General features: G+C 36.4%; 2 protein-coding genes across 3 annotated transcripts in view; one reads left to right on the top strand and one right to left on the bottom strand.

Moving 5' to 3' along the window:
* Positions 1-684: 684 nt before the first annotated feature.
* DUS2 (dihydrouridine synthase 2) lies at positions 685-22,461 on the bottom strand. The gene is made up of 15 exons (XM_051629100.1): positions 22,333-22,461; positions 19,936-19,981; positions 18,339-18,430; positions 17,230-17,273; positions 16,532-16,592; positions 15,283-15,330; positions 13,676-13,741; positions 12,450-12,520; positions 11,907-11,993; positions 9,999-10,167; positions 8,944-9,065; positions 6,060-6,200; positions 4,812-4,899; positions 4,100-4,173; positions 685-2,882 (listed from the first exon to the last, which is right to left on the bottom strand). The coding sequence occupies exons 1-15, from the start codon at positions 22,453-22,455 to the stop codon at positions 2,645-2,647; spliced, it is 1,470 nt and encodes a 489-aa protein (XP_051485060.1). The 5' UTR covers positions 22,456-22,461; the 3' UTR covers positions 685-2,644.
* Positions 22,462-22,489: 28 nt separating this feature from the next.
* Positions 22,490-22,950, top strand: part of LOC127389018 (dipeptidase 2-like) — a 40,686-nt gene continuing 40,225 nt past the window's right edge. For both annotated transcript variants that reach the window (XM_051629090.1, XM_051629089.1), the window contains exon 1: positions 22,490-22,515. The gene's annotated coding sequence lies outside the window, so the exon portion shown is untranslated. The remainder of the gene's footprint in view (positions 22,516-22,950) is intronic.

Here is a 22,950-nt window from a genome sequence, read left to right as displayed (position 1 = left end):
TGCTACAATGAATTAAGAGGACTGTAAGCATTTGTGACCATATCATAACTTAAATAAGGATCTGAAAACATGCACTTCCTAGCAAACACCCCCTACAACTTTTAGCACCCATTTAATATACATACAATACTTCACAGATTAGCAACAACATAGTATTGTTTCAACTCAGAGATCTATATATCCAGTATTATTCATTTATCTCCAACAACCAAACCAAGGTACATGTTCTGTAACAAAAGATGACTAGTAAAGTAACTACATTCTTGGATTTTCATACTATCTCTGTTTAGGCATCTAGCTTCAACTATACTTCCATGTACATTTTTGCCAGCATGCTGCAGAAATCTGCTCAGCTGCTCAACATAAAACTAAACTTTACACTTTCTCAACAGCCATAAATATGTGCTCTGAATTGCATTTTCCATTAATTGCTGGAAGGAAACAATGTCAGAAGTCTACATAGGCTACAGAGGCAGGAAAGCTGCATGTTCACACCATGTGACAGAACATCAGGAGGAAAACAGAACAGGTAAAAACACTGTTATGAAGGCCTTGCCTTCTATACTGACTTTCCTACACTGTAATTTCCACCAACACATAGTAATTGCTGACATACATGTCTGCACTGTACTAGGCATCTAGTATAATAACCATCTATAATATAATATATATATATATCATCTATAATAACTGGGGTTTATTCAAAGATTCAATTTTAACTTAAGATGGACAACCATGACAAGAGATGAAGCCAGATTCTTCTAAGTAGCAGGACAAGACACAATGGGCATAGACTGAAACACAGGATATTCCTTGTAGATACAACAAGGAAAAAAAAAACAACTTTTTTTTACTGTAAGGGTAATCAAACAACAAAACATGTTGGCAAGAAAGGCCATGGAGCCTCAATCCTTGGAGATACACAAAACCCAGCAAGACAGTCCTGGGAAACTTGCTCTAGTTGACCCTGCTTGGAGCACAGGGTTGGACCAGATGATCTCCAGAGGTCCCTTCCAAGCTCAAACATTCTATGATCTATGATTAGAACTTGAAAGCCCAGGAATTAATTGTTCTGTTATTCCATGATGGCTCCAAACAATCCTGACACTTAGATACCAATCACAATAGGAAAGTGGCTACTTCTGAACTGATTAATACTGCAAATTCCTTTGCTGCTTAGGAGTAAAATTCTAGCAGCAAAGTTGTATCAAATCTATGTATATTTAACTGCTTTTAGTGCAATGTACAAAATGAGCAAGAAGATTACTTAAAATGTATAGATTTACTAAAAATTACTCAGCACATATTTTAAATATTAATAACCATCTATTTAATTTCACAAGTATGAAGATTATCTGGTGAGATATTGTTCTTCCATTGTAGAATGGTTTAATGCTGGCACTTGAGGAAAAAGACTCAAAATTTTATACAGGAAGACTATGAACTACAAAGAAATTAATTATATTCCTGTTCCTTATACAAAATACTTTAGAGATCATGGCTTGATGTTATTTTGTTTTCAGACCAGAGCTGATAATCTGAAGACCCCTCAACCTTGTTGAGGAAAATCAAACAACCATTTCAATAAACCATTAATAACTGAAACCCCTGAATTCTCTTAATCCATGAAGGCATTATTTTGGGAATTCAAAAATCTAAATCAGATGAGTTCAGCTGGATTACCATGTAATCAGACTGGGCCTGCATCCTCTCTTGGCTTGTAACATGTACCTACAGTTTACTTCAAGAGGAAGTCATGATGATGGCAAATTAAGAAGAGAACACGTGCCTTCGATTAAGGCCACCAGTATCACTAACAGCTAAATAATGAGGCAGACAGGTCACATTTCAAGAACATACAAGGTCATATTCGGATGCCCATTATTGCAAGCAATATACATGTGGATATTTAGTACAGCTTCCAGGTTCAAAAGAACAAAACAGCTCCAAGTGCCTTCATTCAACAAATTTATGGCTACAAGGCTTGGCTCCAGATCCTCATTGGAAAGGCACAAGTGTAGTATAAAAGACCAGGAAAGAATAGTTAACTCTACTGTCTTACTTCTGAGGGGTAAAACGTAGTAGAAATGACAAATGTTATTTTCATGCTTACTGTTGTAACTGTTAAGTCCTCTCTGCAAAACCTTGTTCTCAATGTATGACAGGTATAAATTAAGCTTGCAAGATACGCATGAAATTTGTTTGACAAAACCGTACTTCCCTATTTCATAGGCTACTAATACTTCCCTGTATTAATTTTTCTGATTATCTACATAGTTCCATAATGAATCCATCTGCTTATGGATTATGCAGTCATACACCTCTCACTAACACACTGTAAACCTCTTAAAAGAAAACAAGTAATAAAACAAATGACAAAATTGCTTTGAAAATACCTGATTTTTTTAAAAATTTATTATTTGGGATAATCTTCTCCATGTTCTTTAAAATCAAGTTGCTGATTTATCCTGTCTGAAAGGCACCATAGGGACAGTGAGTGGAGAACAGTAAACATCTCATTGGCAGTTTTCACAACTGGGGAATTTATCCGTCTCTGAGAGAATCCAAATGAAATGTGAACAGCAAGATATACAAACAGGAGCTAATCTGTGACTGCATAGGCAGGAAACCTCCAATTTCCATGCTATCGTGGCATCTTAGGCACATTCATGTCTGAAGCTTCCTCAAGAAAATTAGCTTTTTTAAGGGAAGGCTCAGCAGCATCTTCTCCATGGTCTCTGTTATTCAAGCACGCTCGGTCTTCCCTCTTGCGTTTATTAATAAGGTGATTTTCTCCCTCACACAGCTTTCCCTCTGGGACACCCAATGTTCTCAGACAGACAATAGCTGCAGCCTGCTCTGCTAGTTTCTTTGACTTGTCCCTGAAGAGCAAGCAGACAGAGCACAGGTAAAAGCAGAAAATGAAGTCTCTACCCTGCCAAGACAATCAATTTCCTGTCTGATGCAACATCATGAAACAAACAGCATTTGTAGTCATCTCACAGCAGAAGAACAAAACAGGTCAGTTCCAGAAATAATCTGAATCTTGCCAGGTGTCAATGTTGAGGCATCACTCCTTATGTAACATTCCTAGAAAATCTGCTTCTATCAGGTCTTGTGTCTCAACACTCTCCTTTTCAAAGGCAGGAAGTCAACACATTTGGCCCAAGTGGTTTCAATCCTTAGAAAGTTAACTTTTATAAATATGATCACTAAACAAAACTGAGTTTTGGATCACTTTCTGGAAAGACACTCAGGCCCAAACATAATGTCTGGTAGATGTACAGGTTTATTGATGTTGACAAAAGCAGGAACCCTTCCACAATAATAAAAATTCTGTCATTTCCAAGAGTGACTGCAGATTACACATTTGTGAAATTCAATGTTCGAAAACATTTTCTTCTCAAGGTTTCACTTTAGCTGAGTTTAACTTACTCAAGTCTCTGAACAAGAATTCTGCAAACACCAGTAACTGTTGTGTGCATTTGTCCTCTTTAAAATGTTCAATGATGAGCTCGAGCTTTGCAGTTAAATGAAGTTTAACTTAGGTGCAAATGCCTGAAGTCAATTCCAGTATGAACAGACGACTGTATAAAATACCAGCATGAAACTGTAGAGCAGCCCTGGATGTAACTGTTGATTAACTGTGATCTCTGAGAAGCCACTAAACTGGCCTCTGCTTCACTGTATATAGACACTTAATCCTGACTTGTCATTGAGAATGGATCTGCTGTAGTGGCTGAAGACACTAACTCCTCCAACAAACTCCCTTGGTTAGTTTATGAACTCTTCATAGAGACAATCGAACCAGGTCACCTCACGCTCCCCCTCCAATACAATTTGTTGACTAATCTACTAAGTGAATTAAAATCTGGAACAGTTTACTTGATTATGCTAAGGCTTACTTCCTCTTGTCACATTCAATTCTCAGAAATTTTTAATCCTTTTGCCCTCCCAGAAGTAGCTTTAGAATGTAGCTTTTAGTTGACGTTTATCAAAGGCAGCTGGAATAAACTGGAATAACCCTTCATTGCAAGTTTTAAGCAGTATTTCAGAAACCATGACAATACAGCTGCAAAAAACATTAAGGATCACTTACCACAGAGAAGATCTGTACTTTTGCTCAGCTACAGTCACTACTGAACAGAATAATCTATCCAGTGGTCTCTGAACCTGGGGGACAAAAAAAAGATGTAGAAGGGAGGGAGGTGTAAAAAACAGTCATGTCATTTACAGAACCAATAACACTGTCGAGGTTCCTTGTTATTCTCATCTTTACATCACAATTAAGCAAACTATTAAAGTTACTCTAATTCACACCACAAATTTAACCTGGCATATTTAAGATTAAAAAAATAAGAAACTGCCCAAACTGCAAATATTTTTAATCTACAAAAACAACCAAACCAAATAATGTCCTCCTATAATCAAGCAGTTGCTCCTGCCCAGTATAGTTACTACCTACAACAGCGTGTAACAACAAAGGAAATATTCTGAACCCAAATGCTTTACTTCACAGAAGTAAAAGTCAGTCATAGTCCTGGACTCCCGTGTAACATGCTCTTTATAGCTACAGACACTTCTTTCACTTATGAATCAAAACCAGACTGACGGTCTGACTTGTCAACTTCTTTTTTTTTCCTGATAAAAGAAGTTGCCATTTTCATACATGTGTATTACCATTTCTGAACCTGCTTACTCAAGAACTACACCAGACTGGGAAGTACAATTTTTCACTATGTTGAGTCCTGAAATACTTAATTTCAAAGACAAGGGGGACAAAAAGGTTTGAAAGGGTTTCTTTGACTCACAGTTTCATAAACAGGCTGAGGATGCTTTTCTTTCCTACACCATTCCAGAAGATACATTTTTGGAGTAATCTGTGGTGGATATTCTCGCCTAGACAGAAAAGTTTTCAGTCAACAACTGTGTCCACAGTTCTATTTTAAAACAGACCATGCTGCTTATTATATCACTTCTACCAGTTATCCCTCCAGGTTTAATTTTATAGTTCAAATTATGAGAAAAATACTGCTTCCTTATTAGATAGTTTAAGTAGTATGTCTAACAACTAAAGTAAAATCTAACCTTTTCTATTAATTCTTCCCAAACATTCACATCCAATAGTAACACAACTAGAGAAAAGTTACTTACCAGGAAGACGATTATAACTAAATATACAAGACAGAAATACAGTTCAGCACTACTTATAAGTAAAAATGTAACATGAAACACTAGCAGAGAAGAGCTGCTTCTGTTATGATACAGTATAGTTATCAAACAAAGGGTAGGAAAAGTAGACATTGATTCAGTTACTGACATGAAATTACAGCCCCTTGTTCTTGGCAGGAAAAAGAAATACTGTAAAACCACTTTATTCAGTACTCAGGGAGTCAGGTAATATAACCTGTAAATATTAAAGCATCCTGACTGGATTTGAAGAGCATTTTACATCACACTATTCTTGAGCTGTTTGACTTAATAGCAGACATAGCAAAAATAGCAACATGGGTATAACATGGAATGTAACAGCAATTCTATAGGTTTCACAGACTATAATCAAAGATCACTTAACATAATACTGTGCATTACTCCATGAGTTAGTTTTTCAAGGAATAACTTAATGAGAGAACACGTTTAGAAGACCGTAAACAAGCTTAAAAACAGAGTATATGAAATTTGTGCAGTGCTTTTTACAGAAACACTACTATGTCTTAGTTAAATTTCACCAGATATAACTGAACTCTTTGTGTACTCAGCACTCTGCTACAAACAGATGTTTGGATTTTTTTTTTAATCCCTCAGCACTTTTTGTAGATTAACTGAGAGAATTAAGGAGTCTCAGAAAATCTGAAACTAAAGAACAACTTACAACATCCAAATAGCTCAGGAAAAGTGGTGATGCTAGTGGTATGTAATGATGTACCCACATAGCTTCATAAAAATTCACTCAGAGCTGCTACACCAATTGTTACTTTCAAGTAAGTGTAAGGCACTGCCAAATTCACAATTTTTATTTACCAATACAAGATAGTGACAATTTTAAGTTGCATGCTTACTTGTCAAATCTAACAGCCATTTTTATTACATCTGGATCTTCCACTTCATCATCTTCTTGTGTCTCAGTTTCTAAAGATGTTTTCTTTGCTTCAAAAATAGCTGTTGTTTCTTCATAGAACTCAGCCATTTCAAAGACTTCACTGTTCAAACAGAGTTCCTTTGTATTAGAGATCAAATTATAAATTTTTGTATCCCGCTATGGTAGAAAAAAAAATAGAAATCTATTGTGTTTAAATATAGTATATATGTACAAAGAATTATATGAAAACATGGCTGAATTCTGCACCGCAACATTATACTGCTTCTGTTTCAATTCTTATCAGACACTGTTGAGCTACAAGTAGAAAAAAACTGCTGTCATTTCCAGCACTATATATACAATTTACAACTTGAAATTCCAGACAGAGCAATCAGAAATGCAGGACCTGAAATGTACAAGCTATTAGCTCAATTAATAACTTGAAGGTGGATGAATCAGCAAAGAAAGCCCGAGTGACTAAGGGTGCATCAGCTCCAAAAGGGCAATATGAACAAAAAGCAGGAAACAGATCCTTCTTCTAATTATAATATTTAAAAATACTATACAATATAAACATCATAACATCCAAAAACCTCAGAATCTTGGATTTTCTGACTTTAGGGTATTATTCACACACCCCATACAAGGCAGGAAGCAACTAGGATTTGGGACAAAGACAAAAGCCTCAAACCCTTTTAAATTTCAGACCCACGGCAGGCTACATCTACTTTGAAAAATGGAGACTATACACTTTCTGCAGATGATAAAAACAACAAAACCTGCAGCTTAAGATAACTTATGCTTTCTGACGGTTAAGTGAATGCTCATTGGTATGTTCAATGAAAAAACAAATTCTGGCCACAAAGCCATCTCCAATGCTATAAATGGAAAAGCAACGAAGCTTAATAATGCAAACTGATGCAGCTAAAAGAAAACAACTTACTAGGTACTGTTATGCAAATTTCTTTTGTCTGAAATGCAGCAGCCTGTTCTCTTGTATTCAGAACTGAGGTTAACATCTCAAATGTAACATGCCATCACCACCAGAAGGCAGCAGCATTAAGTAACATTTTTAGCTGAAGATGCATTTTAAACAACTGAATGTTCTTCAGTTATCTGGATGGTACACAGGCTGATTAGAAAAGTGGTTCAAAAACTTTGAGTCTGCTGATAGAAAGCAGTTTTATGTATTTTCAAGTGGCATCCTCTCTGTCCCTCTCTCATGCACACACTGTGCTTAAGCTGATTTTGACATTAGTATCATATCACACATAAAACACCTGATTATGTTCCATTTTGGAAGCCCCTAAAGAATTATTGGGCATAGTAGATAAAACCACAAGTTTTACACTAGACCTCCATCCAGTGTTTGAGTGTATATACTGTGACTCTTCTATTAACCAGTTTAAAGGCTTGACTCCTTACAATTTCTCTTCCTTAATACTATACATTATAGAATCATAGAATGGTTTGGGTGGGAAGGGGCCTTAAAGGTCATCTAGTTCCAACCCCCTGCATGGGCAGGGACACCTCCCACTAGACCAGATTACTCCAAGCCCCATCCAACCCACTGTTCATTCAGTAAAGAACATCACCTCCCTTTTGATTGAAATTTATTCAAAGCTGCCAAAGATTGTTTCAGTTTCAATCTACACTGTATCTCTTCCAACCAAATGTAACAACTATAAACAAAATAGACAGTATTTACTATATCAAAAATTGGTCACCTATTCACACTGCAAAATGAAAAGTAACTTGCAAAGTGTAAATGACATTCATGGATTCCACCACTCCCTTACAATGAATGAAGTTCCTTTTTTATATAAAATATAATTTTCCCTCTTTGCATTCTCATGTAATAATTGTGGACAGCAGTGTTTACAGAGAACCAAAAGTGGTAAATTGCAAGAAACTGGCAAAAGGATTGCAGCCATCTCCATTGTTTCTGAACATGATCAGAATGCTGATTAGAGCTTGCTGCAAAACAACTCCATTTACAAAAGTATTTTAGTCTTTCCCCATTTCTATCCATTTTCATACATTTAAGATACCAAACAGTTTCAGACCATTTATTTTATAAATGAAAGAGACTCCTCTCCTCCATCCCAGCAGTAGAATAATTATAGCACAAGACACATATGACACATGCAAGCTCAGACCTTTATTTTGCTCAGTTTGGGATGGGTCCAAACCTGAATTCCCCTCCATTCTGTTTGAATTCTTTAATCACACTTTTCCTTCTTCCTTTTCTCCCTCCCTGTTTGAGAAATTTCATCCAGACTGTTTCAGACGTCCAGGATTAAGAGATTCATTAAAGCTACTATATTTCCTCAAAAAGGTTGCCATTGTTCATTAGGATATTATATGTATGGAAAGCAATGCAAAAGAATTGCATCTATAACTTGCATATATTGTTTTGAGTTTATCTTTACGTACTCATTTAAAACAAACACCTTGTCGCAAAAATTCCAGTAACATTAAAAACACATGGAAAAGTGAAAATTAAAATTAAGAAATATCTCTGGAAGAAGACAAGCTCCATGTTATTAACCTCCAGACTACCACTACAGAATGCTGAAACTTTTCTTAATGAGTTAATGAAAAATTAGATGCCTGTCACTCCACAAAGCACCAAATTAGTATGTCAAGTTTATAGACAGTTGTAGGGTTAAACACTTGAGCCCCTGAGCATAGAGGAAACCTGAAGAAGTTCACTGTACTATTCCACAAATCTCACTAACTGGATTTTTTCAAATTTATTTTTTAACTTCGTCTCATGAAATGAAATGTCAGACAGTGCTACAAAGAAGTGGTCTGCAGGTTTGACAGAGAATACAATTCCTGTTTCTCAAGTAGATGCTTACCAGATATCCTGCGTGGACTGTGCAGCATGCAGCTTCTTACCCTGAGTAGTTTCCAGCTGTTCTCTTAACATCTGACACAAACAGTATTTTGTGTTGGTGTAGTGATTATCATACCTCACTGCCTGAAGGAGAGAGACAAAGTGTATAAACCCACACCAAACAGATTTATCTTATACATTCACATCTTGGTGAATTTCAAAGTCTTTTTTGAAAGGCAGGCCACAAGGTACAGTTTCTTCAATAACATACTCAAGACTGCTTGTGAATGGGAGAATCATCTGATTATTTTGGTTTGCTTTCATGAACCAAAGTTCAACTTACTCATATGCTCATGAAGAAAGACTTGACTAGGGATGCAGAGATATTTTATTAGTTAACTAGGAACAATTTTCAGAAATAAAAAAAAATTATAGTTGTGATCAAAGCCACAGATTTCTGATTAATTTCCTCTCATGTCATTAAAAATCATGTATTTTGAATAACAGCTAAAACATTATATAATGGGTGACTCTACTAATAGAACCATAGTACTACAACACAGCATTACTCTATTGGCAAATCATTCCCTTTGCTTCACTGCAGTTAAAAATTCATGACAGTCTGTGTGAAAAGCAATTAACTTCTAAAAATGAATCTACAGGCAACCTAGTATTAGTATTCCTTCACTCTTCTGTTCAGTGTTATTTGCACAAATGTAACATGAAGAGAGTTGGCCTACATAGCACTAGCTTTTCAAATTCCTATACGTGTTTAGAGAGCCTTGTAAACCTCATTGATGTCCCAAGAAACTAGGGCTAAAAAGCACAGTATTCAAGAAAAGAATAATTGGGGAAAAACTATCTTCTGAATGCAGATTACTGATTTTTTTTTTTTAACAGAACAAAACACAGGAAGCAGTGGGTGATTTGCAAGACTTCTGTCACATGCAGTATGTCAATATATACCCAGAGCCTAAGACTTGGAAATTAAAAGGAATTAAGGTACTGTGGTAAGATACAGATTAACAATTCTAAACAACTTTAACTACAAATAAGATCTTCCAAAATAAAACATACATATTTGATGTAGTCTTGCATGACTTCCTTCAAAGGAAAAAGACCCTCTTTTCTGAAGATAGATGGGTTCCACATGGCAGCACGAGCTATCATGACTGAAGAGGCAGCTGTTGCTTTCCGGAAGGTCTCAATGTCTGTGTATTCTTTGATGAAGTCATGAGATCCTCCACTAAAAATTAAAAATCATTGTTATAATTATGAAAGTTTTATTTGCTATTATATGTACTTTAACACAGCCTTGCATTTTCAGTGTGCTATCACATCATCAAGGGTGGCAGAGCCTATCTGGGATATTATCTCAAATCTAAGAGCACAAAAGTTATTAGCAATGGCTCATTAAAACACAGATAATGGTGTTATTCAATGCATGCATCTTTCTCTTAAAAATGGAAGACTGTTTTTATGAAGAAAGAACAGAGTTTGTGTTTTACACCAACTGTGTGCTTTCACACATTTGTAAATGGATAAGGCTCACAAAGAATCACATCCAGGTTGTTTTAAAAATTACACCTTGCAATTGCCAGTTCTGTAAGTCACCTGCACACTAGCTATCTTGGCTCAAGTGACACTGAATACAAGTTAAGTACAGACAGCATCATTCCATTATTACTCTGACACTAACATATGGAGAATAACCACAAGCAGTACTTCTGGATGAGTTACAAAGCACTTTGAAGTTGAAAGAAGGTTGCACTGCTATTGTACTGCCTCTTCTTTCAAGTCAGACGTGTTCGTGAGCAAAAAGAACACAACTTTTCTTTCTACTGCAGTTTGCTTTCACAAGACTTTTAAATGTGAAATAAAAGTTGGACTTTTGAACTACAAAGAGTAGAATGTCTAGCCCTTTAAAAGTAAAACCATTGTCAAATTCAAAGTAAAAACTACAGAATGATAAATAACTTTAAAACCAGACATTTCTATTGTGAAGACAAACACAAGCTTCCTGCACTTCCAAAAGATTATCCTATAACACAGAGCCATTGTAGAAGTCATAGTATCAGTTTAAGTTTCCTTGCCTTTTTTTTTTAGCACCAGCTTACCTCCTTGTATTCATCCCTGTGTACTTCCTGACCAAACTTGAGATACAAGTGGTTAAAATACTCAAAATAATAGCCAAATAAGTTACAGCAGAGATCAAGTATCACAGATCAAATATATTTAATAAGTAGGATTCCAATTTGCACAGTTACATTTCTTTAGAGAAGGAAAGGTTTCACTTTGTGGATTCAAAACAAATATATCCTTCCCAGAGAAAACATGGGAAAAAAAAAAAAAAAGGATTCTTAACATTAGTTCAGCATGTTGGAACACTTGCAAAGAAGTAAATTAATATAGGGATTAATTAAAAGCAATTTATTCATAATAAACCTGTGATTTTTTTTATCTTAATTGCACACGTCTACATCATAGAAAGTACTCATACAGAGCTGACATATCTGTGACCTGAATAAAATCTAAGAAAAATAGGTAGCCTCATCTTTCACCTAGGGAAACAAAGGATTCATGGCAATGTATAATGTGATTTTTCCTTGTTTTTTTTAAATCCATATTGTTTAAAAACTTACCCTGAAAGCTAAAGAGGGGATGAACCACTGAAAATGGATCAACAAAGATTATCAGCATAGATTATTTCCTTATTCCAGCAAAACCTGTAACTTTCAGTGTATTTTCTACAGTGTATTTTTCTTTCAGTACTTATTGAAAAGTTCGTGAAAGTTTTAAAATAAAAACTGAGATACAGTGATTTTTCTATGGTCAGCTTCTGTCACTGGTGCCTCTCTTCAGGTTTGATCTTTGGTAACAGGTAACATTGTATTCACTCCACAGGAAGGATTTTTTTTCCTGCACTTGCAAATCTTAAATTAGGCACAGGCATCTTGCAGTAATGAGCTAATCAGTCCAACTTACTTTGCTATTACTGGAATGGAGACTGCTTCAGATATGGCTTTGATCACATCACAGTGGACAGGGTGCTGAGGCCTCTCCTCCTTCTTCCTTCCCAACAAACAAAAAAAGACAAGAACAAGAAATTGTAGATATGTGAATCACAGCAAACAAGACTCAAGGATTATTGGGACATACTTACAGCAGCTTACTTAATGTATATATTTCATGTAATTTTCCTTTTTTTTTAAACAGCAGAGAATTATTTCATATCAAACATTTCAAAACAGTTACTGTAATTCCATATCCAGATAAGCAACATTTTTAAAATTAATGAACATGCAAGGTAACTTTAGTTTTATGTGGTCTTTGAGATAAAAACTTTAGAAAAATAGCAGCAATTGGTACAATTCCCTAATTACTGTCCTGATTTTCTACAACACCAATTTATTTAACAGCTCAAATCAGAACCACATAGAGTATACTCTAGTCATACCTTACTGTGCAACATTCATCAGCAAACTAAAAAAAGAATATCTAGGTCTCTCTTGCCTAAAATCAATTTACCTTCCATGGACTGCAATGGCAGCAATACCAGTCCTTTCTATTCTCTTTACCAGATTCACTGTATCCTCAACCTGAGGGACAAGAAAGAATGACATGATTTTAGTTCAAAGAGAAAGGAATAACTCATGTGATCATAATACAGACAAACATTGGAAGTCTTTTCTTTCATATTCCTGTACTTCAATAACTCCCAACATGTATTTTCATTTAATACACACTTCACTTCAAGAACAATGTATTACAGCAAAAACAGCAAGTCCATTTTCAACACTTCCTTGAAACTATGGAACACTATCTTTCTCAAACCAGGTAACACAAAACTCTGTAGTACGAGAATATTTTCTAATATGTTTTATACTGTCATTTGAAAATTACACAAAACGCTTGATGAACAAGTCTTCTCTAGCACCTACTCTGTACATTGTAATTAAAATGCACCTTATTAAAAGGATGCCTTCTGAAAGAAACGTAACATGCAATCACACATCTATAAATATTCCTTTTAGATGTGTCTTTAAAAAGTTAACTGGAATCTAAAACCTCTAATGCTATTTGTACATAACCAGTGAATCAAAAGATACAGGGGAAAACGGGGAAGCTCTAATGTAGCTTCAGAAAGGTAAGATGCTCTTAAAAGGCACAAAGAAATCTGGCACACTGCTGGATTAGCCTGTCTCATGCAGCTTTGGAGAATGAAAAAAAAAAAAGGCAAATTTTGTTTTCAAAAGCTGGAGAATTATTTGTGGCTTATCACAAAAACTGCACATTCGTTTTTTGAAAAATGCAACATCTATCAGCTGGCACAGGCAGACACAGAAGCTCACCTGCTGTTCTGATGGATGACTTATTATGCAAAAGCAGCCTGAAACAAAGAGCAAGTGGCTCTAGGATAGTTGTAGAAAATAAAAGGGAGAGGTGCCAGTTCCTTGATTTAATATTGTAGTACTTAAAAACCATAAAGATCTTACAAAGAGCAAAATCTTTTCACACAGGCTTCATCTGTTCATTTAATAATTTTAAATGTGTGTCTAAATTACTCTGAATAATAGGTAGCCCAATTACAGTTCATACACCCACAGATCTGTATCTATCCAGGTCATATGCAATCACAGTACCTAGGCAGGTAATTAAAGACACATTTGAAAAAAAAAATAAATCAGTTATTAAAAAAGAATGCCTAGCATCTCCTGAAGGTTTAAAAACATGTAGGGAATTTATGCTCTTACTGAGGGCAAAATGCGGATTTTGCAGGTTACTGGTTTACAAATTCCTTTAACAAGGGTAGTCAGTATCTGGAAAAAACAGCAAAAAGACAACAACATGATCACAGTGGTGACATTTAATAAAGCTCTCCTCCCTTCTATATACAAAGAAATTAGAACAATGTAACACTAGCTACTGTTCCTCTATAAAGAATCTTACATGCTAGATGCACATATGCAGTCTGTAATTATGTAAATACTTTTACCTGGTACATATAAAAACCTAGGTCTACTTTAAGCCATTTTTATTTCCACTTTTTTAACAGGATTTTTACTAAGCAATTAAATGCTGCTGGAGTTTTAATGCTGCTTTTTAATATTAAGTGACCAGTAAACTGATCATTTCAAAATAAAGTGCAAATTTTTAAAATTTTCATGCATGTTTTTATACTCCTCTTCTTACCATCAAGCTGTGAATTTCTTACAAAAACTAAATGTAAGCATTCACTACAAAGATGTTTTTTTAAAGAGAAGAAAGCCTTCAAAATGGAAAAAAATGAGATGAAAATACCAATCAACATCATCACTGAACCTTTTAGAGAAAACAAAAATCATAAACTGAATTTGACGCTTAACACAAAGCACATTTTGTTCACTAAAACTCAGAATAAGCACACAAGTGAGTAGTTATTAGTTTAACCACTTCAGAACTGAGTTATGGAAAGAATATCCTTTCCACAGGCTGAATTTAAGTCCAACAGACCATACTTAAAAGGGCCATGTCATGGCCTATACATGCTTAAATCACCGTATGATTATACCATAAGTGGTACCAGAAATCCAACTCTCTAAACAAAAAGGTGGAAACCAGCTGATTCTGACTGGTTTTAGAAAAATACTTGGTTTTCAATTGGTTTTTGATCTATTATCATGCATGTTATTCTGAACACACTGCCCTTCTATAAAACGGGTGGAATTGCAAGTAAATTATTTCTTCCCAAGTTGTGCACACTATGAAGCTTGAATTTTGTTTAATGTTACTGCATTTATTAGGTTCCCAATATAGAAATGAGTTGTTTTAGCTAGCACTCACAAGTTCTTATACTTAGAATAGTAATTAAGTAATTTGTGTCACCTTGAGCCACCTACTCAGGGTGGAACTGTAATTTCATGTGTCGTTTGCAGGCTGCAAGTACAGTTAAATCTCTTTGCAGTTGGCTAGGAGTCAGTTTCATGCCTAAGATTTTGCTGCCTACCAACATCTTAAAATGAAAAGAACAATTTAAAATATTTTAGCACCAAATTACCTCCTCTTCTGAAGAAGACTGGCACAGGGTTTTATACAGATTTCAATACATATGCATGTAAAACTTCTCCCTCTGCAAATAGAGCACCACATCGTGGAAGTTCAATATTGAAAAGGAAGAAGGTGGCAATTTTGTAGTCCAGACAACAACAAGGAGAACTATTACATGATTATTTATACATAATGTTGATTTCAGTATTCAGAACTGATTATTCCACTCTAGCTTTTACGAATTTGTCTTTTATGCATTTATTCCTCCTTTCAGCAGAACACAGTACGTAATACTTTTCAAGGCAGTTCAAAACCCACAAGGTGATACACTTACAGACTCTATTTTGTCAGGATCAGACAGCAGTGCTGCTCCCATACCTCCCTGGGAAAAGATAAACAAACTGTTACACACTAGGCACCAACTCAATTATTTTGCTAATAGCAGGCAGCAGGAAAAGTACAATGTTATATTAAGAAAACAAAAAAAGGGGGGAAATTACAAAATCTAAAATGCAGGAGTATTAGCGAACACTTTGGTGAAACACATTTCTTAAAGCTGCATTAGAATAATTAAGCAGCAATTCAGGGCAGCAGCTGGCCAACACTACGAAGACTGGAAGACCAAGTTTAAAAGCAACAGCCAGGCTTCTTCCCTGGAATGAAGTTTGAAGTTTCCCAATTTGAAGCTCTTGTTCATTGACATGAAGTGCAAAATTTCTCTTATCTATTCTGCAGGAATGTCTGTCATCAAAATGGTGCTCCATGGTCTCATTCATTGATACTTTACATTAACTGACTTAACGTGGCTAATAATCAGTTTGACTGCTCTTGTTTTAGCCACAGATGATAGAGGACTAGTTTAGTATAGCATGTGTTCAGCTACAAAATCAAGTTTTAACTGATCCATCCTTCTACCACTGAAAACAGACCATTAATTGATATTAGCATTGCCAAGTTGCAAATGTTTACTTGTTCAGATGACAAACTGATTCATAGATTTATTAAAGCTAAGCAGAACACATTTCACTCAGCCAACAAATTAGCAGCCTCAGGAAAACAAACAACTTTTTTATCCCACCTTACAGAATTTACTTTTACATGCAACATACAGAATCACAGCATCTCTACAACATAGCCTGTCAGAGTTGTTAGAGTTCTAAATAGCTTTAATGCTAACTTTGTACACTAAAACAATTTAGCAACCTCACTAAGTTTTTCTCAATATTCAGTGGTTGTCTTGGCAGAAACCACAACTGGCACTTGCTCAGTGGTGAAAATCCAGGCTAACCTGAGCTTACAAACTTCATACATGCTTACCCACGTAATGATATCTTATGTTTAATTACATAACCAAACCTATTCTTGAGGGAGACTTCTAGTAGACTACGTTATTTTACTGTATCAGGGCTATGACACCTTCAATACACTTTTGTTTATTGCAAAAAACCCTCAAAACACCAGACATAAGTTCATACACATGAAAATTTTACTGCTTGAATTTGTTCAGCCTAAAAACACAGATTCTGCCCTCCATCCCTCTAAGAAACAAAAAGCTTACTGCAGAGTAATTAAAATCCACTTGCCTTAGTAGAGTATTCTTTTGGGCATCCCATGTTGATATCAATACCAGCTACATCACTTTCTCTGAAAAAAAAGAAATAATTGAAATATTTTTTAGCATATTAGAACAAGAACCAGGAAACAGACATCTATGCAGGAAACTTGTTCCATCATCATTAAGGCTTAAATGAGAATTTAAGGTCAATATTTTTATTTGAACTTCTGAAGTTTTACCTTCTCATTCAGATAGGTTATGTATTTATTTTAAAAGCAATCTGAGGTCAGTCTGTCCGTAGGTTTCAATGACCAGTGATGCAGAGAAGTTGCAAATACTCAAATATGTTTATACAGGACTAATTATATACAAGTATATCCACCACTGAACTCACCACTGTCACTAAAATCCTAATGAAACTTCCATCTTCTTAAAATGAATACTTAGAAACACCTTTTAAAAGGGTTTGAGACACACTTTTCATTTCTGCACTACATTTTATTGAGGGTTTCAAACCACAAACAGGAGTAGAAGACATTTTAAGGCAGACTGTCCTTTTGAGATGCTACACTCTACTGTGCAGCTCCAACAGAAATTTTCTTGGCCCTATCAAGACTTACCTCAACCCTCTCAATCATAAAAAATTGTCTTGCACAATAAGTCCTCTGTACACAAAAATACTCAAACAAACCCACAATGGAAAAGGGATAAGAAAAGATTACTTACACAAGTTTAGCTACTGCCAGGGCTCTTTCAGCATCTGCTGACCCCTGTTGGCAAAACAAGAGTATTTATAATTATAAAATACCATCAAAGTAATGAAATGTGCTCACCTACTTGTCTGTATAACTATGTTTCTTCTAAACATTTAGTACAAAGTGACAGAGACACATTCACAGCACAACAGACAACTCAAACATATACTAAATCAGCCACTGAATGACAAAAGGTGATGCTAGGAGGGAATCCATGAGGTCTGTTCACTCTCACAGAATCACAGAATGTTTGGGGTTGGAAGGAATCTCTAGAGATCATATAGTCCAACCCCCTTGCCAGGGCAGGATGACCTAGGACAGGTCACACAGAAATGCATCCAGAGCAGTTTTGGAAGTCTCCAAAGAAGGAGACTCCACACCCTCTCTGAGCAGCCTGTTCCAGTGCTCTGTCACCCTCACAGGAAAGAAGTTTTTCCTTGTGTAGAGGTAGAACTTCCTATACCCATTGTTTCTTGTCCTATCACAGGGCACCACTGAAAAGAGACTGGCCCCTTGCTCTTGACACCCACCTTATAGATATTTGTAGACATAAATAAGATCCCCTCTCAGCCTTCTCTCCTCAAGATTAAACAGCCCCAGTTCTCTCAGCCTTTCTTCATAAGAGAGATTTTCAAGTACCTTAAAAATCCTTGGTTTTTTGCAACGTTAGCGCACACACTAATGCTCTCTTATCTACACTAAACAATCACTTTTCTTTCAGTGTTTCCAGTAAGACTGATTACTGGACAGTGCAATTCTTAAATATGTGCCCAAACATCAGCATGATTTATTTTTAGCATCCATACCTTTGGAAAGGTATCAAAGACACCTATTACAAAAACATGGTGCTTTCATAAAACATAGAATTAACCTTAATCACCTTTTCTGAAAACAGCTGTACAGAGAGCTTACTGTGTTGACTGCCTGTGTAACAACAGATTAGAAATCCTACAACACATTCTGTGTGATATTTTACAGCAAGAAGCTGATAGTCTGGAACACAGAGAGCTGCTTTGGACTTAGACACTACCTTGTTTAACTATGTTGCTATTAGAAGAGTGCCTGCAGTTTATTTCCTACCATTTGAAAGACAACATGGTGCCTCTCCCTTTCACAGGTTCTGAAAACAACTCTGTCATTAGGCGCAACGAAGTCCACTGTGTCTAGTATTTCTAGATTAAATGAGAAACAAAACAGACAAAAATTATATACAAATGTAATCCTAAAGGAAATCATAAACAAGTTGTATATAAATGAAAGACTATGAACTAAGTCTCCCACGAACAGCAGAACTAATGGCACATGACCTCCTGTATGTCCTTGCAATGTATCTCTTGCACACTCCTGTTTCCCTCCCATACTATTCCCTAATCACTCCCAGCCTGTTTTCTCAGCACCAGAACAAATGATGCAGCAACTGAAGTGTCACAATGGTACCATCTTGGGGAAGGGGCAGGAGAGGAAAACTTCTCTTCCCCAATAGGGACAGTACAAACAACCGTTCCTCAAGCCACTCAACTGGGAAGTTCTCTAAGACAACTTGTAAAGCACTTGTATGTGAAAACCATGTTAAACCAAACCTAGCCCATGGACAACACATTAATAAAATAATGATAAATGGTGAGATCTTCTGTGTCTTGCTTCCTTATTGCAGTACACTAAAAACTCTGTATTATAATATCACTAACAGCAAACGTTCATAAAAGCTTATTACTAGAAACTGTTTCTACTACAGAGCAAATGAATTTGTTTCTTGGACACTATCAAACTTTTTTTTGAAAAACTATAAGGCTTTGTAACTAATATTAGCAATTTTGCTCAAGAAATTAGATTTTATATTAGCACATAAACATGCCAAATTTCTGAAACAAAACAAATCCAAACAAAACAAACAAAAACCTACAGTGAAAAAAACCACCAAAACTAGTTTTTGCTGTTTACTCTTTATTATAATAGCACACAAAGGCAGTAGAGAATGAGAGGCTGAAGTCAGTATATACACACAGAATTAGGAAAGGTTTATCTGTTGATGATAACTTTATTATGTCTTTTTAATCCACATAAAACTAAAACCTTTAATATTTTAGACAATGCACTGGAACTTGAATGTATTATCTATTCCAGTTACTAGTTTATTTTGCTGCCAGGAAGCACAACACTGAAACATTAGTCATGTATTTCCAACACTGATCCCACTTAATAAAAAGAGAAAGACATAAGTCCAGGAGCTAGAATTATAAAGTCTTTCACTTTAGAAGACCTGCTCCTGCACAACTAGTGACCTGACCTCTGCCAAGGAGTTTAACAAATAAATAATCAAATCCTTGTAACTAACTAAATAAAAGGTAGAAAAACACTTCATGTTAGGGCCCTAAAAAGAATTAGCTGTCAATTACTAGTCCATTAGCCTTATTCTCCCAAAACATTTGTGGTTTGCTTGAAGGACACTGACTAAACTACTGAAATTCCTTAAAAACAGAAAGTTTGAAACTGTGAAGCAGCAGAAAAGTACAGAGTAGGGTTTCAAAAACTTACTTTAAGTTCCTAGACATAGTTTAGAGAACTTATATGAATTGATACCTTATTGTAAATACTATTAAATTACCTGAAAGAGATAATTCTTTTATCAACTAGATAAAAAAAATGCTTACAGATATTAACAAAATGCTGTACTTGCCATTTACAACCCTCTTACACTGTAGCATCTTTATGTCAATTAGCTCCTGAAAAGAATAAAAATCTCAGTGAGTTAGTGTTTAAGCTATCCAGCTCTAAAGAGCTGCTCATTTTACTAAATAAGAATAAGCATATAGAGATAACAAATACAGAAAAAAGAATCCACATTAAAACAAGAGTTTAACTATACAACACACTCAACTGAAGACTCAAAATATGAGCAGAGCACATGAATATATGAATATAAGACTACGACAAGCTTACAAAGCTCTTGAAGAGTGTTTCTAGCAAGCTGTGAACAAAGCAGAATCAATCTCCTAGAGCAGAAAAGGAAGATAACTTGATGCTACAACAACTCACCACGTCAAAAATCTTTGTAGGTTTGTACAGGCACATAGGGAACAAACCAGCAATACTATGCTTTCAGCCTTCTTTACCTTAATCCTGAGTTTGAACAATTTCCTATATTTGTTAATAAAGTAAAATTTTGCTTAACCTTTACTAGAGAATTGTTTTTCCAGAATTTGTAGCTTTTATTTAGAAGAAACTCAGAACTTCAGCTTAGATATATTAACTTAACCACAGATTTATGCAATTCAATTTATTAGCAACATCATTTGACTCCTTTGTTCATTTGTAAATCATCAACTTAATTATAGGCAAGCTTTAAGCCAAACTGACTGCCTTTAACTGACAAACAGCTACAGCTTGACCCAATCTAATGTGTTAGCTGCTGAAATAAATATGCAGCTGTTAATCCAGCTATTATATAAATTGAAAAAAAACCCATAATGCTCTAGTGTTAGTCACCTAAAAAAGTTTAGTCTACTAGAGGCTCTTTGTTTCAGCAGATAAGACAAAATTTAAGACCTGCTGGTTTACAGGTAAGGGATAAACAAGCAATAAATTAGGCTACTCTCAATCTGCTTACATTAGATTTTAAGTTTTATGAGTGGTATTTTTAATTTATGTTCTGAAAGAGCTTTGAGTTCCAAAATGTTGTGGGGTTTATGGGGAAGGATAAATCAGAAAATGAGATTACAGCACACAAAAATGAAGTTACAAAATGCAGCTATCCATGCTGTTCTGCTACCATACAACTGTTGTATAATTGCCTAAAACAACTGTTCTATTTTATGCTATTTTGTCAGCTTTTAAGAAAACCTACAAAACACAGTTTTCCTATTAAAATCTATTAAGACAGATATTTAACTGCAAACACTAGTCCACACCAAAGGCATGTTAATTCTCCTGTCTCTCAACACCAATGTGGAAAAATGCCCCAACAGAAGGACATAAGAGACCTTATTTTTGAGGTGAGATGAGGAAAACTACAGCAAGTTTTTAGCTACAGGAATAATAACAATGAGTTTTGGTACCTATCTTCCCAGAGAATGAAAAAATATATATTCTTAGTCCTGTTTACAGCACAGAGGTCATAATTCATAAACTAGGAAACTGCTACTGTTTATCAAAAAAGAAAAGCACCTTATTATTCCAAATTTTGTGACAGACAGCAGTAACTAAAGAATTTTGAGAGTTATTCTGAATGGTCCAGTAATAGCCATTCTTCCACATGAAGCTGATACAACTACTTAAATATCACTTGTCATTCTAGAAGTTAACAACAAAAGGTGAACTGTAGTAAAGATAAAAAAACCAGTATATTGTGTCTCTGAGAAAAATTACTTTATTTTCCCTCAAAAAGGGCAGTGAGATAACTCAGAAGATATCTGCTGTGGAAAACATTATAAAGAACTGATTCTGACAGTTTTGGTCTGTTCTATTGATACAAATCAAACATTCTTGGGGAAAGCCAGAAGTTAAGCCATGTTTACATGATGTGTAACTCTTTACTGTTTGTTTTTATTAAGGCTGAATCCTGTAACTTGTACCTGTGTGTACATTTGAGAAAAGCTAACACCAGCACTGAAGAGGAAAATGGAAATACTGATGAACTGCAATAAAGATAGTGAAAACTAAGCAGCTCGAGTTGCAGAGAAGTCCTAGGCAGTAATATCTACAGGAAACTGGAGTCTTGGCTTCAGGCAGCTTTAAGAAAAGCAGTTAAGCACCAAGGACAGCTGTACTGTGAGGTGCAAGATTTCCTTCAATACTGTGAATCTACCAAACAACCCAAAACAAAAATCCAATAAAAAAATAAAAACACAGTAGAATGTGAGGAAAGGGTTATGGTGAGTGCTTTGCCTAAACTGAAACTCTTAGTCTTAAAATAGGTTTCCCATAACTTGAGGACTGAAATGGCTGAAGTCCGAGATGCTTCTCTCCCTGTTTTTCTAAGTAAAGATATATAAAAGGAAAAAGTCATGCAATAAACAAAGTCTAGCTGTACTTCTGTTAATAATAACGTTACCAGACAAGGCTGCCTCATCCCTACCTCGCAGTACACGATATCAGCACCGTAGTCCAGAGCCAGAAGACGCATGGGTAACGTTCCCACTCGCACCATGGGAGCCAGGATCTTCTTTCCTCTGAAGCACAGAGGCGTGTACACCGTCATTCCGGTGGCGGTACTGCCTGCAAACCAAGGACAACAGCCATGGAATGCCACTACCTCTCGGTGAGCGCACAGAGCTTTTCCCTCGGCGGGAAGGGGCCGGGCCGGGCCGCCCTGGCAGAAACCTGCCCGGGTTCCCTCAGGAACCGGCCGCTCCTCCGCTCCCAGTGCCCGCGGCGCGGAGCCCTGGGAGAGCTCAGGGGCGTCTCGGGGGGCTCCTTCCCCCGAGCGAGGGCTGCCAGAGCCCCTCGGGGCCCTGCGTGCCCCCGCGGGGCGGGGACGGGTCAGCTCTCGGCCGGCCGCTGGGAAGGCCAAGGGGCCGCTGCCACCGCCCCCTGCTGCGGTCCCGGCGGCCGCTCCCGCCTCCTCAGCTCCCTCCCGGCCGCCCGCTCCGCGCTCTCCCCGCAGCTCACCGGCCTCGCGTGGCTCCTCCGGGGCGGGGAGGGGGGGGGGGCGGGGGAACCGGGGCCAGCGCCTCTTCCCGGCGTCATCGGGCCG

This window comes from Apus apus, chromosome 11 (genome assembly GCF_020740795.1).
Source record: "Apus apus isolate bApuApu2 chromosome 11, bApuApu2.pri.cur, whole genome shotgun sequence".
NCBI classification, from domain to species: Eukaryota; Metazoa; Chordata; class Aves; order Apodiformes; family Apodidae; genus Apus; species Apus apus.
This window is presented reverse-complemented; position numbering and strand designations above follow the sequence as displayed.